The following is a 15,407-nucleotide window of genomic DNA, read 5'->3' as shown; positions in this document are numbered from 1 at the left end:
TCTTGAACAAATCAGTGTGAGATATTTTATTTATTAGCTTATTGCATTGTGATTTCTTGGACGTTAATAACAAAATTCACATTTAATTTCAAATAGCAGATTTGATTCTTACACATTTATTTTAACATTACAATAATTTTTGTCCCATGCGGGAAATATTCATTCTATTGATTCCTTTTATTTACGTTATTAACAGAAAATAGCAGGAAATTCTTAACTGTACACTTTATGAAGGTGATGTGACCATCAATTCACACGACACGTGGTTGGAAGTGAACAGTGATTTTAATGATCTTACAACGGAGCCTGTCTGTGCCGAGATGAACTGGCAGGCAGGCTCAGACTGCCAGGCTTTATACTTCTGGTTAGTGGGAGGAGCCATGGGCGGAGCCAAGGGTGGAGCCCAGTACAAACTCCTCATCTCCCCCTAGGGGCAGAGCCGCGCAACTGCTCGTATACCGAGCTTACACAGACACAGTACATCATATATAATAACAGTGTGAATTACACGGACTGTGATTCACCACAGAAGGATAATCAGAACGTACAAAATAGGAGGAGTAATTCACACAACCATCCCAATCTACTCTGTTGTTCAACGAGACCATGGCTGATCTGATTGTTGCCTCAACTCCACATTTCCTCCTACCCAGATAACCTTTCACCCCTTGCCGTCTTAAAAATAATATACTTGAGTTTGTCACCATGCAATAATCTACTGAGGTGGCACTGTTAAATTAATCTAGTGTTTCTGGTATTATTTACTGGTCCTAACTGCATGTATTGGGTAAATGTGGCCAAGTTGAGTTTCTGGTGTGACACCTCATTCGATTGAAGCACAAATCCCTGCTCCATTCACAATGTCTGAATAATGATTTTCCAGCCGACGATAATTGCTGACAGAATGTCGGATGGGCAGAAGTACAAATTGGGATCAGCTCAACTTTATTCAGTGTCTCCCAGCGATAGCTTGATTGCGAATCGTGGAGCAACCCCCCCCCCCCCCCCCTGAGATGCCATTCTGTGGGACAACACTTTAGGCAAATCAATGCTACTCAAAGTGGATTTATGAGGCACAGGAGAAGTCTGTGGGGCTCCTTGTGCCTGTGCAGGTGATGTGGAAGAGCTATCCTGCTCACCAACTTTTTACCCATCGCCACGATCAGCCATGATCTAACTGAATGGAGGAGCAGTGGGGAAAGAGCTCATGCTTACAAACGTCGCATAGTTAATTATCTACAGATTATTTCTTTTCAAAATGAGAATCTTATGAAAAGACATTTCATTACGTTGTGTAACAGTCCATTGCGTTTTCTGTATTGGAGTTATCTAATGTCTGAATCACGCTTCGTTGCTGTGTCATACTGAAGCCATATTGGGATTTTTCAATTTGGCATAAACAATATCTTGGTCATAATTTATTACTCTGTCGGACAGGGGTGATGCCTTCGAATTCTGTTTTGGAGTACAAGGAATAATTTCATTATAATTCTGTATTGCTCTGTGCTTCTGCACTTTGGAATAGATGATGTCCTGATCTTGTGCCTGTGCTGTGGAATTTACAGTGTCTTGTCTGGCTGTCCATACTGAGGAGTATATGATGTTCTCATTGGGTGACTGTGCCGTGTTGCACTGCAGGTAGTCCTAGAATAGAAGTTGATGAGAACCATTTTATTGATTAAAGTATTATTACCTTAATATTTGTACCATGTGTGTACCATCATAATAAGTATGTAATTCCTCTCTCTCCCGCACATTTCCACCACCTCCACAACCCCCAACTGCTTTCTTCTTCGTCTGAATATACTGCTTCACTCAGGGAAAATTTCCTATCTAAGCTGAATTCAACTAACTAATTACAAATCTGGGATTATCCACGACTCTAATATCGTACTGACTGGTGAAATCACAATAGAATTAATAATAAATATGAAAGTGATAAAAGTTCATATTTTAGTTTTCTAAAAGCTAGTGTTGACTAAAATGATTTGGAGACACTAAGAGCTCTCTGAACTAAAATTAAGTTGACACTGGTCGAACATTGCTCCTGTTGTTTATGAATTAATTTCACCCCTACAATTACAACTTTCTAATACATCATACTGCATTTTATCCAAAGTTCAACAAGTATTGGACTTTACTTTCTGTATAATTTTGTTGAATTACCTGAGGCGCGATTCAGCGACCCTGTTGCACCCGACACAGATCCAGGCGCAAGGGGTGATGCATGCGAGCCCCAAATCAGAATCCATACTGGGCCAATCGTGCAACTCGCTCGGCCCAGCACGCTCTGGATCTTGTCCAGACTAATGGCTCATTGAAATACTCGAATGCCAGATTCACCTGGACCCACCTTATAACCCCACCTCATCTTTGGACAGTTAGGAGCAATTTAGCGTGGCCAATCCACCCAACCTGCACATTTTTGGACTGTGGGAAGAAACCGCAGCACTGGCAAAAAGTGCAAACTCCCCACAGTCAGTCACCCAAGGTTAGAATCGAACCTGGGTCTCTGGCTCTTTGAGGCAGTGGTGCCAAATATTGTGCCACCATACCACCCATAAAATTACAAACCTGGTGACTGTAGTTTATTGGACTCAACCAAGAACCTCGGGTATTTTAAATAAAATCTAATTTCACCTGTGTTGCAACTCTGGGTTAATTGGGGCTGGAATAGATCACGTACTAACCCAGGATATCATGACACAAAGAAACTGAATTCTAAGCCAAACAATAAAAAAGGAGATGTAGTATTGTCTCTGATTGTAACTGTTATCACTGTTAGGACCCCCATATGAGAATCCCAACAATTTGCAATTTGAAAGACTGTGAGGGAAAAATTCTAAATGACAGGAGTGATAACACTGCCCAATAGGGGTCCTTTTTGTTTAAACAAACATTAACTTAAGCACAGAGTCAATCACATCAGCAACACAGTAATAATTTTCCCATTAACAGTTAAAGGGGGGGGGGGGGGGGTGGGTGCTCTTTATTAATGTTTCTATTTTTTCTATGGTTATTTAACTTAATATTGTGTTAATTTAAGTTGTTGTTAATATGTTTTGTTGTTCATTGAGGATGGGCGAATGTTTATGACTGTTATCATTATTGTTATTGTTGGTATTTTATTGCAGTTCGTTGTTATATAAATACAAAATTTTTCAATAAAAATTATTTTTTTTAAAAACAAAAGGGAAAAAAAACTTTAACTCCCTATCTACACCTGTCACTACATATATATATATATTCCAATTAAGCAGTTCAAATACTGCTCATAAATAAAGTTCACAATTAGGGTTACTTGCATCTCTGTGCAGACCTTTGGAGAGAGACCTCTTCAGGAAGAACCTAAAAATCCTTCTGTCTTGTCAGACTAAAATCACACAGTAACTTGCAAATCTACAGACCAACCTGGTCCCTCCCATTAATTATATCATATGCTTCTCAAGAATAATGCATTCTCCAGTCCCTTCTTACTAAGATGTCCCATGAACTACTTAGCTAGGACTAAGCAAAATCTCTCATAAATTATCTGCACCCCCAGGGAACCTCCTAAACATAAACAATATTCCATTAACCATATATATGTAAATGAGTAAATGGTTAAAATCAATGATTACCTCTCCCTTGTGACCCCTTAATCACAGCTTTAGCAGACATACTGCCTGGATGTATTTGCACCCAGAGTTTTTAATAACATTACTACAACAAATATAATGTACAACAATTTCCTACATTCATCACATGATCCACATACAGGTCTTTGTCAAAACAATTCTCAGAATCTGTGTGAAACGGATAATTTAATATTGAAATTAGAATGCTTCGTCTTTAAATAAAAATTTGTTCAAGGCAGAAAATGTCACCTGTGGTATGAAATCCTCTGATTGTCGCATGGTATTCACCGGCGCCCGAGAACTGTACAAAAAAAATGTAAAAATGATATGGACAGAGCTCTAGTTTTTATGTTGTTATTTTTCCTGTACGCTTTATATACAATAGAAAGAAACATTAGTGAATAGCGGTAGGTTCAATGAGATTGTGAAAGTGCAGAGGTCTCTAATATTCCATTGTGCGATGATTTGGTTGTGTGATTAAAATGCGAAGTGTTTTTCTTGGTACTTCTAAGTATTATAAGATAAAGATGCCTTTTAGAAATTAGCTGTGTTGCATTTAAAATTTATTTGTGTTCTTTTGTTTCTCCCCTGGTGCTTGGACCACACGTACATCTCTCACCCCAAAGCTCTGCTAATGTATTTTATACCCAATGCTGGGGGTACATGACAGGGAAGAGATTAAGATTGAGAAATAGTCAAGAGATCCAGTTTTCATGAAACAAGCACTTTTCATTAGTTCTGTATCTATATTTTAGAATTATAGTGTGCAAAAACTACAAATAGTATAATAAGTGTATAAAAGCATTTGCTACACTGACAACTTGCATGTGAATTTGGTAAAACATACCACGGCACTTCACAAGAATGGTACCAAACAAAATATCAAACCTATCTGTTTGAAAAGTTTATTACGTTTTACTGTCGCCTGTTATAATCTGTGGTCATGTGACTTGATCAAATTAATCATAATTAATTTAAATGTGTTCTTCCAATGACTGGAACGAGGTACAACTAAAGCTGAATCTAACTCATTTTAAATAAAAAAATAAATCAATCAAATCATGGCACAGTGGTTAGCACTGCTGCCTCATAGTGCCAGGGACCCGGGTTCACTTCCAGTCTTGGCTGATTGTGTGGAGTTTCCACTTTCTCCCCGTGTCTGCGTGGGTTTCCTCCAGGTGCTCCGGTTTCCTCCCACAGTCCAAAGATGTGCAGGTTAGGTGGATTGGCCATGCTAAATTGCCCCTTAGTGTCCAAAGATGTGCAGATTAGGTGGGGTTACAGGGATAGGGTGGGGGATGGGGCCTAGGTAGGGTGCTCTTTCAGAGAGTCAGTGCAGACTTAATGAGCCAAACAGCCTCCTTCGGCACTGGAGGAGTTCTATGGTTCTATGATTCTAAAATAAAAACAAGATTTGAAACCAGTCACACAGGGAGATGTAATGATAGACAACTAAAAGCTTGAACAAATGGATAGGTTTCAAACAATGTCCTAAGGAAGAAAGGGAAACAGAGTGATTGAAAGGTTCATGGAAGGAATTCCATAAAGTTCCAGAGCCCCAGCAGATGACAGCAAGTCCACCATTGGCAGAGCAATTTAAAATCAGGAATGCACAAGAGGTTGGAATTGGAGGACGACTGAGATCTTAAAGGCCTGAGGAGGTCACAGACCTGTGGTGATATGCATCACTGTAGATCAGGGGTGGGCAAACTACGGCCCGCGGGGCGCATGCGGCCCGCCAAAGGTCTTTATGCGGCCCACCAAGATCAAGTCATTAAAAAGAAAAAAAAAATTTTTAATTCTTTTTTTTTTAATTATAAATTATAATTATAATTATAAGGCTATTTTAAATATTAATTATTTTACTTAATATACTATGCGGCCCTTTAAAATTGTGAATTTCTGAATGTGGCCCTTGCACGGAAAAGTTTGCCCACCCCTGCTGTAGATACACAAGGAGTTAATGTAAGTACACGTAGACTAGCTAGACACTAGAGGGAGCACCAGAGACATGACACACAGACACTCAACCAATAGGTCAGTAAGATAGGACACGACCAATGGGCATTCACGATACACACAGAGGTGACACTACCACAGGGGGGTATTACACCAACCCATATATAAAGGACACAGCACACATGATCTTCCTCTTTTCAGTGGAGACACTCAGTGAGTACAGACACAGGGTTGATTCAGCATCACACCCACCACGTGGATTGTAGTAGACTGGTTTTTCAGTCTGAGTAGCTATAGAAGGATTAACAGTAGAGACGAATCCGAGTAGGAGAATTGTAAATAGTTTAATAAATGTGTTGAAGTTATCTCCATGTCTGAACCTTCCTTTGTCAGAGTGAACATCAAGGAAGCAGCTTATGCTACGCCAAGAGCATAACAAGACATGGTACCAGCGAGTGACTGTTTCAATCCATATAGTTACAACTCAGTGACAACCAGCAACAACACCCAGGCAAGATGATCGAGATTCCGGTTCCACAGCGGCTCAAGTGCCACGGCAATCTCTGGGAAAACTGGCGTGCATTCAGGCAACGGTTTTAGATCGTTCAGGTCGCAGCCGACCTACAAGATGTGGCCGATGCTGAAAAGACCGAGCTTCTCCTTGGAGGGATTTGAAAACAGGCATGAGAATTTTAAAATTCAGACATTACTTAACCAGAAGCTCCTGTAGATCAGTGAGCACAGGGGTAATGGGACCTGGTGGGAGTTGGGATAGGGGCAGCAAAGTTTCAGCATCTTCCCCCAGGTGAGACACTTTTGATCAGGATGTTGTCTTACTAAGGAGAAAAACTGGTGGATGACACAATTTACTGAGGCAGTCTTGTTGGTGAAATGGATTATGTTTTAATGAGTACAGTGCTTCTGTAGATATATTTTAATGACAGAAAAACATTATAAGGATGATTAAAATACCATTCATGCTTACCTGCGTATTTTATATTGCAAATATTTAGCTGAAAGGGTGAGTAAAATGCTGAATCCCAAAATGCCAGGAACAATAAAATGAAGTAATTGGGGACTGCTCCCTGAAAGGCATACAATATAGCAATAAGTGTATTACTGTACTCTGCACCGATATCATCAATTATTTTAAGGTCTGGTGAAAAAGGTCAAAGGTTACAATATATTTCTGTCCATGGAAAGTGCATTGGTTTAAACTGGTCAAATTTCCTAACTACATTTCAGTCTCTCTTAAGTGACTTGTCTTTAACAGACTAAAATTTTCTGAGGAACATTATCAAATAAAATTTAACTCTGAGCCACATTGTCGGGATTCTGTGGATTCTTGGAGACTGACAGATTCAGCCCTGCAGGCTTTACTTCGGGGTTAACATGACCATTCGACTATTTCACACATTCCAAAAATACAATAAAAGACAAAGCATATAGAAAATGTAGAGGAAAGGAGCAAAGCTGCATGCATAGAATCCCTACAATGCAGTAGGAGGCCATTCAGCCCATCGAGGCTGCACCGACCTTTCGAAAGAGCACCCTACTGAGGCCCACTCCCCCATTCCCTCCCCGGAAGCCCGTGCATTGATTGGGTTGCGCACTCCTTTGGTTCCTCATCTATCTTGTTGTTTTTGTTCTTAGCTTACTCCTTGTTGCTGGCCTCGAACAGGTTTTGGAACAGGCCGACAAACTGCCCCCAAGTATCAAGGAAGCCTTCCTCTGACCCTCGGATGGCGGACTTAATCTTCTGCAAATGGAGAAATTCAGAGAGGTCAGCAAGCCAGTCTGCAGCTGTAGGTGGTGCTGCCGATAGCCAGCCGAGCAGGATTCTCCGGCGTGTGATTAGGGAAGCGAAAGCAAGGGCGTTAGCTCCCTTCCCCATGTGTAACTCTGGCTGATCCGATACCCCAAAGATTGCCACTATTGGGCATGGCTTCACCCTCACCCCCACACCTCGGAGAAGGCTGTCCAGAACCCAGCAAGCTTGGGGCAAGCCCAAAACATGCGGGTGTGATTGGCCGGGCCCCTCTGGCACCGTTTACATTTATCCTCTACGTCCGGGAAGAACTGGCTCATTCGGGTTCTGGTCAGGTGCGCTCTGTGCACCACTTTGAGCTGCATTAGGCTTAGCCTTGTGCAGGAGGAGGTGGAGTTCACCCTGCTCAGTGCTTCACTCCAGAGTCCCCACCCTACCTCTGACCCCCAAGTTCGCCCTCCCATTTTTGTCTGGTCTCGTCCAGTGATGTTCGGGCTCTGTCCAGTAGCTATCCGTATATTTTCCCACATGGCCCCCTCTTCTCGCTGCTTGTGCCTATGAGATCCTCTAGTAGTGTGTTTTCTGGGGTCCCGGGGTACCCTACTGTCTCTTTGCGGAGGAAGTGTTTTATCTGGAGGTGCAAGCCCATGCATTGATCATGGCCAATCCACCTAATCTGCACATCTTTGGACTGTGGAGGGCAGCACGGTGGCGCAGTGGGTTAGCCCTGCTGCCTCACGGCGCCAAGGCCCCAGGTTCGATCCCGGCTCGGGGTCACTGTCCGTGTGGAGTTTGCACATTCTCCCCGTGTCTGCGTGGGTTTCGCCCCCACAACCCAAAAAATGTGCAGGGTAGGTGGATTGGCCACGCTAAATTGCCCCTTAATTGTAAAAAAATGAATTGGGTACTCTAAAAAATATATATATATTTAAAAAAAGGAAAAAAAAATCTTTGGACTGTGGGAGGAAACTGGAGCACCCGGAGGAAACATGAAAGCTCCACGTAATCACCCAAGGCCGGAATCGAACCCAGGTCTCTGGCGCTGTAAGGCAGCAGGGCTAACAACTCTGCCACTGTGCTGCCATGGTATGGGTGTGATCGTGGGTGTGGAAGGAAAAACTATTGGAGATGTTGCATTGATGTCTATGCATTGATGTCAGGTATGAATGAAAGCAAGAGACATCCGACCAGGGCTGCCAGCTGTGGCTGGAAGTATTCATAATGGCTTCATGACACCAGTTTCCTCCTCCAAATACCTCACTCAGGCTTTTGCTCATGTCTGATACCTTATGCAGTCAAGTCTACTTAAATAACATACAAACATATGAATTAGGAGCAGGATAGGCCCCTATTATGGTTGATCTGACTGCAACATCAATGCCACTTTCCTGCCTACTCCAATAAACTTTGACCCCCCTTAGGTAATAGATAAAAGAATCAAAGAGTTTAAAATTTGCATACACAAATCCATTTCCTTCATCAACAGCTACACTTGCAAAGGAAACAGTCAGCTGACTTGCAAAGGTCCACAGTTGTTAATTTGAAGTGTTTTGCTAAAGTTGGTGTGTTCAACCTTTCTTACAATTGTTTTGCCTTGGTGTGAAAATACTTTGCGTTACCAATTCAGTAATGTGTTACAGTCCTTTTCATCTCAATCAGCTATAACAGGTGCTTTTGTTTAAGTGTTATAATGCTCAAAAGCTGTAACACTTTAAAAAAAAATTTAGAGTACCCAATTAATGTTTCCAATTAAGGGGCAATTTAGCATGGCCAATTCACCTAACCTGCACATCTTTTTGGGTTGTGGGGGCGAAACCCACGCAGACATGGGGAGAATGTGCAAACTCCACACGGACAGTGACCCAGGGCCGGGATTCGAAACCGGGTCCTCAGCGCATTAGGCAGCAATGCTAACCACTGTGCCACCGTGCTGCCCCAGCTGTAACACTTATGACTTGCCCATGCTTCTTGCACAAATGCAATCAGCAACAATCTAGCTAAAACTTGTTTAAAAACCTTTTTGTGAATATAAGAATTGTATGTCCTTTTTAACCATTTGTTGTACCAAACTGTAATAATGGGACTGTTGTAATGGGGAAATGAAATAAAGACTTAGGTTAATATAACACCTTATACTGCCTCAGGAGTCCCAAAGTGTTTTATGGTCAGATAATAACTTCTGAAGTGTAGTTGCTGTTATAATCGAGGAAACACAGCAGACAAATTGCGCAGGGAACAGACTTCCAGAAATCGCATTGCGATAATGACCAGATAATCTGTTGTAGTGAGGCTACCCGCCCTCTACTTGGCAAGGTCCCCCCCAGGCCTGACTCCTGGCAGCGCCAACCTGGCACCTGGGCACCCTGGCACACAAAGTGCCCCAGGCACCATGGCAGTGCCACTTGGGCACGCAGTGCTCAGGTGTCCAGGTGCCATGTGGCATGACAATGTCACTTTAAGAAATGTCTGTCTGCTCATGTTACTGAAGCGATGTCAGAGTGTGGGTGGAGCTAAGCTCTGGCTCTGCTTTTTAGTTTCACTTTGAGAAAAGCTTGGGTGTGTCTGTGTTTTTTTGGTTTCGTTTTCAGTGTTGGAGCTGAAGTCAGACCAAGCAGGTGTACTGCTGTTCTCTCTGCCATCAAAAGACTATCTCTTGAACATTTGGTGAATTCAGAATTATAAATGTTTTCAGTAGTGAATGTAAACCTGATGTGCTTCTGTTAAAAAGTGTTTCTTTTGTCTTCTGGATGTTGTTTGGGAAGTTATTAAGGATTACTTAGTGTTGTATTCTTTGGGGGTTGTATTTGAATTAATGGCTGCTAAGATGTTTTAAAAAGGTTAACTAGAGTTCATTGAATAAACATTGTTTTGCTTTAAAAATACTTTCCCATTTCTGCTGTACCACACCTGTATAGTGGGCCATGTGCTCCCCATACCACAATCTATTAAAAGTTGTGGGTCAGGTGAACTCCATGATACACTTTGGGGTTCTCTAAACCCTGGCCCATAACACATGGGGAATGCCAGGGTGCCACCCTGCCCTGTCCCCAACAACCTGGGGGTCTCCAATGGCTTGGGAGATCCCAGGTGCTGTTACACTTGGTCTATGTTTGTGTGGACCAGCACTAAACGGGGCCCTGGCAAGTTCTCCCAGGTATGGCCGGTGCGTTCCGGGAGCCGGGTGATTCCTGTTCGAACACGAGCATCAAGTACTCTGTTGCAACTTCTTGAATTGCTCATTCTCTCCGCTGCTTGACTTAAAGATACACGTCCATTCAGCTTCACGGTTCAGAAATGACAACGGCAAAATAAAGAAAGGGGAAATAAGGCAATCATCAGGAAGGACCCTTACAACCCAGATACTGGATTCACCCGCCGCCCGGGACTCAACAGCCGCACCTGGGTAAGAATGGCAGATTTTGTTTCCTTCAATACATTAGCGTTTAGCCATTTTACAACAAAATGGTCGCAGTTATTCACGCAAATATATTAATTCCAGATTTATTTAATGAAATTAATCAACCAATTGGAGTGGTGAAGTTTGACCTCAGGAATCTAGATCAGGGCAGCACGGTGGTGCAGTGGTTAGCACTGCTGCCTCACGGCGCCAAAGTTCCAGGTTCGATCCCGGCTCTGGGTTACTGTCCGTCTGGAGTTTGCACATTCTCCCCGTGTCTGCGTGGGTTTCGTCCCCACAACCCACAGATGTGCGGGGTAGGTTAATTGGCCACGCTGAATTGCCCCTTAATTGGAAAATATGAATTGGGTACCTCTAAATTTAGTTTAAAAAAAGGAATCCAGATCGTTAGTCCATATGCCTGGATTACTAGACCCTGACACCAGATATCAGGATGGTTAAAGGAATAGAATTCCTTGGTAAAATTATTGTTTATTAAGCTGCTTTGTACTGAGAAAAAATTAAACAAAAATATCCAAAGAAAATTTAAAGAACAGTTTTTTTCCCGCATGATAATTCTCCTGGGTTGTGTGCCAGGGATTTGTCCTCAATTCCTGAAGATTACAGGACGATTCTGGTGGATTGGTGCGAGTCGGGGTTTTGTGTAGAACTTGAGCACCTCGAGCACAAAGCCAAAGCTGACACTTAAATTGAGGGCGTGTTGCACTGACACTGGTCCCATCTCTCGAATTAGATGTTGATCCAAAGGCTGGTCTGCCCTCTCATAGTGCTATCATTTTGAAGAAAAAAGGATGTTGGTGACTAACAAGTTACCTGGTCATTATTTCCTTGCTGTTCGTGGGAGATTTCTGTGTGCAAACTGGCCACCTGGTTTCCTACCTTTCAACAATGCCTACATTTAGAAATTATTTCATCGGCTTGAAGCCAATCTGGAACACCCTGAGGTTGCGAAAGGCATTAGAGGAAAGCAAGACTTTCTTTCTTCATCTTTTCTACTATTCCTTTTGAATCTAGACCTTACCTGATGTTTTCGTTGGAAGTGTACTGTTCAGCTCCGTGGTCAATTGCTCTGTACCAAGGATTCGCAAATTAAAAAGTAAAGCAGTGGATTAATAAAAACAGTGGGTTCTATGACTGGACACGAATGTACATCTTTAGAACAGAAATCACCAACAATCAGACATTTCTCAAGATTCTGATGGAAGCTCCACTTGAGGAGACAGCAACTCTGAGATGTATCAGTGCAAAAACAGCTGGTCTGATTCACAGAATCCTACGCAGTTTTCAATCAATATGAAGCAACGTTAAGAATAATGAGAAACCCAAGAGTGTTCATTGCCCTACCTGTTTCATTGTGTTGAGTGACCGCGGTAGTTGGAGTGATGGTTGAAGTGCTCTGAATATCTGAAGAAAAAAAACATACATTGTAAACAATTTGAATGTCCTTTAGGATCTCAGCAGACCTGGTAGAAAATATACCAACAACTGTCATTCACCGCAGACTATGGAAATTCTCTCTTTCCTTCGTCAGCACCTCCTCCTACCTGCTCCGGAAACTCGAGCACTGTCACCTGACCACTTTGCTTTGATTTAATTTCTGTTCAGTCCAATCAGAAACATTGGATGTGATACAACGGAGAAAAGTTGAAGTCCGCTTTTGGGCAAGTTTAGTGGGGGTATTTCACGGCGGCTGCAGGGCCGAGATTCACCCCACTATTCACCGGCATCTTGCCGGTTTTTTGGGCCACGGAGTTTCTCGCGCTGAGGCCACATTTTAGTCGATTTTGAGCTGCGTTCGCCAGCAGGAACGGCTCCTCACAGATTGGGTGCTATTCTGGTCGGCAGCCTTGACCTTCCCCCACTAGTTCGACGTGCCAACAGCTTCCGAGCCACGTACCGAAACACACCTCGTGCCACTACCCAGAGCTTGCTGGCATACATCCTGTTGCAGGAAGCAACGAACCAATGTTTGTTCTTTTTATACGAAGAAACCCATGAGATTGTAGAGAAGATCCAATTACACTAGATGTCCAGAAGGGAAAACAAACTACAAGAGGCTCTCTTTCCATCAAGGTGAGCAAATACTGGCATGGAGCTACAACATGACTGCCCAGTGGGTGCCTACCACGGTACTGGCCCAGCAGGCAAGTCCCATATCCTACACGGTCCAGACTAGGGACAAGATCATGTGGCGACAGTATGCTGACCAGCTATTAGCATCACACCCAGTAGTGTTTTCATAGAATTTACAGTGTAGAAGGAGGCCATTCTAGTCTGCACCTGCTCTTGGAATGAGCACCCTACCCAAGCCCACACCTCCACCCTATCCCCATAACCCAGTAACCCCACCCAAAACTAAGGGCAATTTTGGACACTAAGGGCAATTATCATGACTAATCCACTTAACCTGCACATCTTTGGACTGTGGGAGGAAACCGGAGCACCCGGAGGAAACCCACGCACACATGGGGAGGATGTGCAGATTCTGCACAGACAGTGACCCAAGCCGAAATCGAACCGGAAACCCTGGAGCTGTGAAGCAATTGTGCTATCCACAATACTACCGTGCTGCCCCCATTGATTTTTGCTTCCAATTTCCACCCCTCTCTCACCTTCACACATGGTCCATACTTACTTTCTCTTCCATGATTTCTCTGTCCCCATTTCTGCTGATAGACTGTCCACAGATATTCATCACAAACCCATCGACTCTCACATCTAATTCAACTACAGCTCCTCACACCTCGCTTCCATCCCATGGAACTCCAGCCCAGTTGAACTCCAGTTGAAATTATGCCACCTTCGAAAACAGCATGATCATGGGGCCCTCAACTATGTTCGACTTATCTCCCGCACCTCTGCCTCGCCCCTTCCCCTCCCTCCCAGAATCCCCTTGTCCTCGCTTTACACCCCATAGCCTCTGTATTCAAAGGATCATCCTCCGCCATTTCAACCAACTCCAACATGATGCTACCACAAAACACACCTTGGTCGAGCCCATCACCTCCAACACCGCATCCCCTTCCCAGGGCACCTTCCCTTGCAATCTCAGCGGGTGCAACACCTGCTCCTTTACCTCCTCACTATCCAAGGCCCCAAACACTCCTTTCAGGTGGAACAGTATTTCAATTTGTTCTACTGTATTCACTGCTTAAAATGTGGTCTTCCCGACACTGGGGAGACTTAACGCAGACTGGGTGATTGCTTTGTGGAACACATTTCCTCAGTCCACAAGAATGATCCTGACCTTCCCAATACTTGCCGTTTTAACTCGTCATCTTGCTCCCATGCCCACATTTCTGACCTTGGCCTGCTGCAACGCTCCAGTGAAGCCCAACTCAAAGTGCAGGAACAGCACCTGATCCGATTGGATACTCAGCATTTTGGACTTAACACCGAGTTCAACAAATTCAGGTCATGAACTCTCTCCTCCATTTTGATATTTTCCCAAAACCCTCCCCCACAGGGCTTTCTGTAACTTGTTTTGCTTTCACAGCGTGCTGATCCCTGTTCTGCTATTAACACATTCGGCTACCTTACCTTTATGCCATTATCATCACCATCTTTAGTCTTTAACACTTCCATGAACTTTCCCTTTGTCTTGCATCCATTGACGTCTTTGCCGATCTCTCCCCAGCTCCCACCAATCCCTGGCCTTTTTATTCTGCTCCACTTTCTCTACCTCCCTCTCAAACTACACATCACATCACATTTCTACCCATCTTCATCCCTGAAGAAGAATCATACGGACTTGAAACGTTAATTCTCCATCATGTTTCCTGTTACTAAGACTAATTTTACATTCCAGATTTATTTAATTAGCTGGATTTGAATTCCCCCAGCAGCCATTGGGGGATTTGAACTCATGTTTCTGAATTATTGGATTACTTGTCCAATAATATAATCACTGCTACCATCCTAGGTATTTTGGAGTTGGGGAGCCCATGAGCAAACGAGGGTGCTTCAACAAAGAAGCGTGTGTAGATGACAAGAGAATTTTTAGAAAACACAGAAATTTAAATGTTTTTCTGAATGTGTCCCTAATTCAGCGGCAAGGAACCCCATCCATATAGAACTGGGTAGAAGAAAATGAATGTGCGTAAAACTAAACTCTGTGTGTAACGGGGTTTGTGCGCATGATGTACACAACTCCTTATCTTTACTTTCAGATATATTAACATATGAAGACCCACCTTGAACCTGTACAGTTAAGTTGCAAGTTTTCTGTTCAATCTTGCCGTCTATCTTCACTTTGCAGTTGTAGATTCCACTGTCGTTCACATCCAGTGAATTAAAATACAGCGAAGCGTCTCCCTTACTGCCATTTTCAGAGGCAAAGGAGATTCTCTGCTGCCAACCAGGAGTCACATAAACCTTTCCACCTGCTTGTGTTAAGATCTGCCACAAAGTTAAATCAGAGTTATACTATGAAGAATTATGCGGCAACTTCAATCAGTGTCATTGTTAAGAGTTACCTTCTTCCTGATATAATTCTCAAAGACATAGGGCTGGATCTTATGGACACCGCTGGTGCGCTTAAAGGGAAGAGGTGTGTAAAATGCAACACCGGACCTGCCCATCGCCTAACTGCCCGCACCTCCATTTCTCTTCCATTTTATAATGAGTATTGGGGGGAGGTGGGGGG

General features: G+C 43.2%; 1 protein-coding gene across 2 annotated transcripts in view; it reads right to left on the bottom strand.

The window, feature by feature from the left end:
• The window catches only part of LOC119954397, a 40,533-nt gene continuing 25,126 nt past the window's right edge, over nt 1–15,407 (bottom strand). Inside the window, exons 3-8 of one of the 2 annotated variants that reach the window (XM_038779593.1) lie at nt 14,956–15,160; nt 12,107–12,166; nt 11,784–11,831; nt 6,562–6,661; nt 3,867–3,918; nt 1–1,644 (exon numbers count right to left, since the gene is read on the bottom strand). In XM_038779593.1, the coding sequence (XP_038635521.1) occupies nt 1,360–1,644; nt 3,867–3,918; nt 6,562–6,661; nt 11,784–11,831; nt 12,107–12,166; nt 14,956–15,160 (750 nt within the window). In that variant the 3' untranslated portion in view covers nt 1–1,359. The remainder of the gene's footprint in view (nt 1,645–3,866; nt 3,919–6,561; nt 6,662–11,783; nt 11,832–12,106; nt 12,167–14,955; nt 15,161–15,407) is intronic. The other variant, XM_038779594.1, reaches the window with a different exon arrangement.

Source organism: Scyliorhinus canicula, chromosome 19 (assembly GCF_902713615.1).
Source record: "Scyliorhinus canicula chromosome 19, sScyCan1.1, whole genome shotgun sequence".
Classification (NCBI taxonomy): Eukaryota; Metazoa; Chordata; class Chondrichthyes; order Carcharhiniformes; family Scyliorhinidae; genus Scyliorhinus; species Scyliorhinus canicula.
Note: the sequence above shows the minus strand (reverse complement) of the source record. Positions and strands in the feature narration are given on the sequence as shown.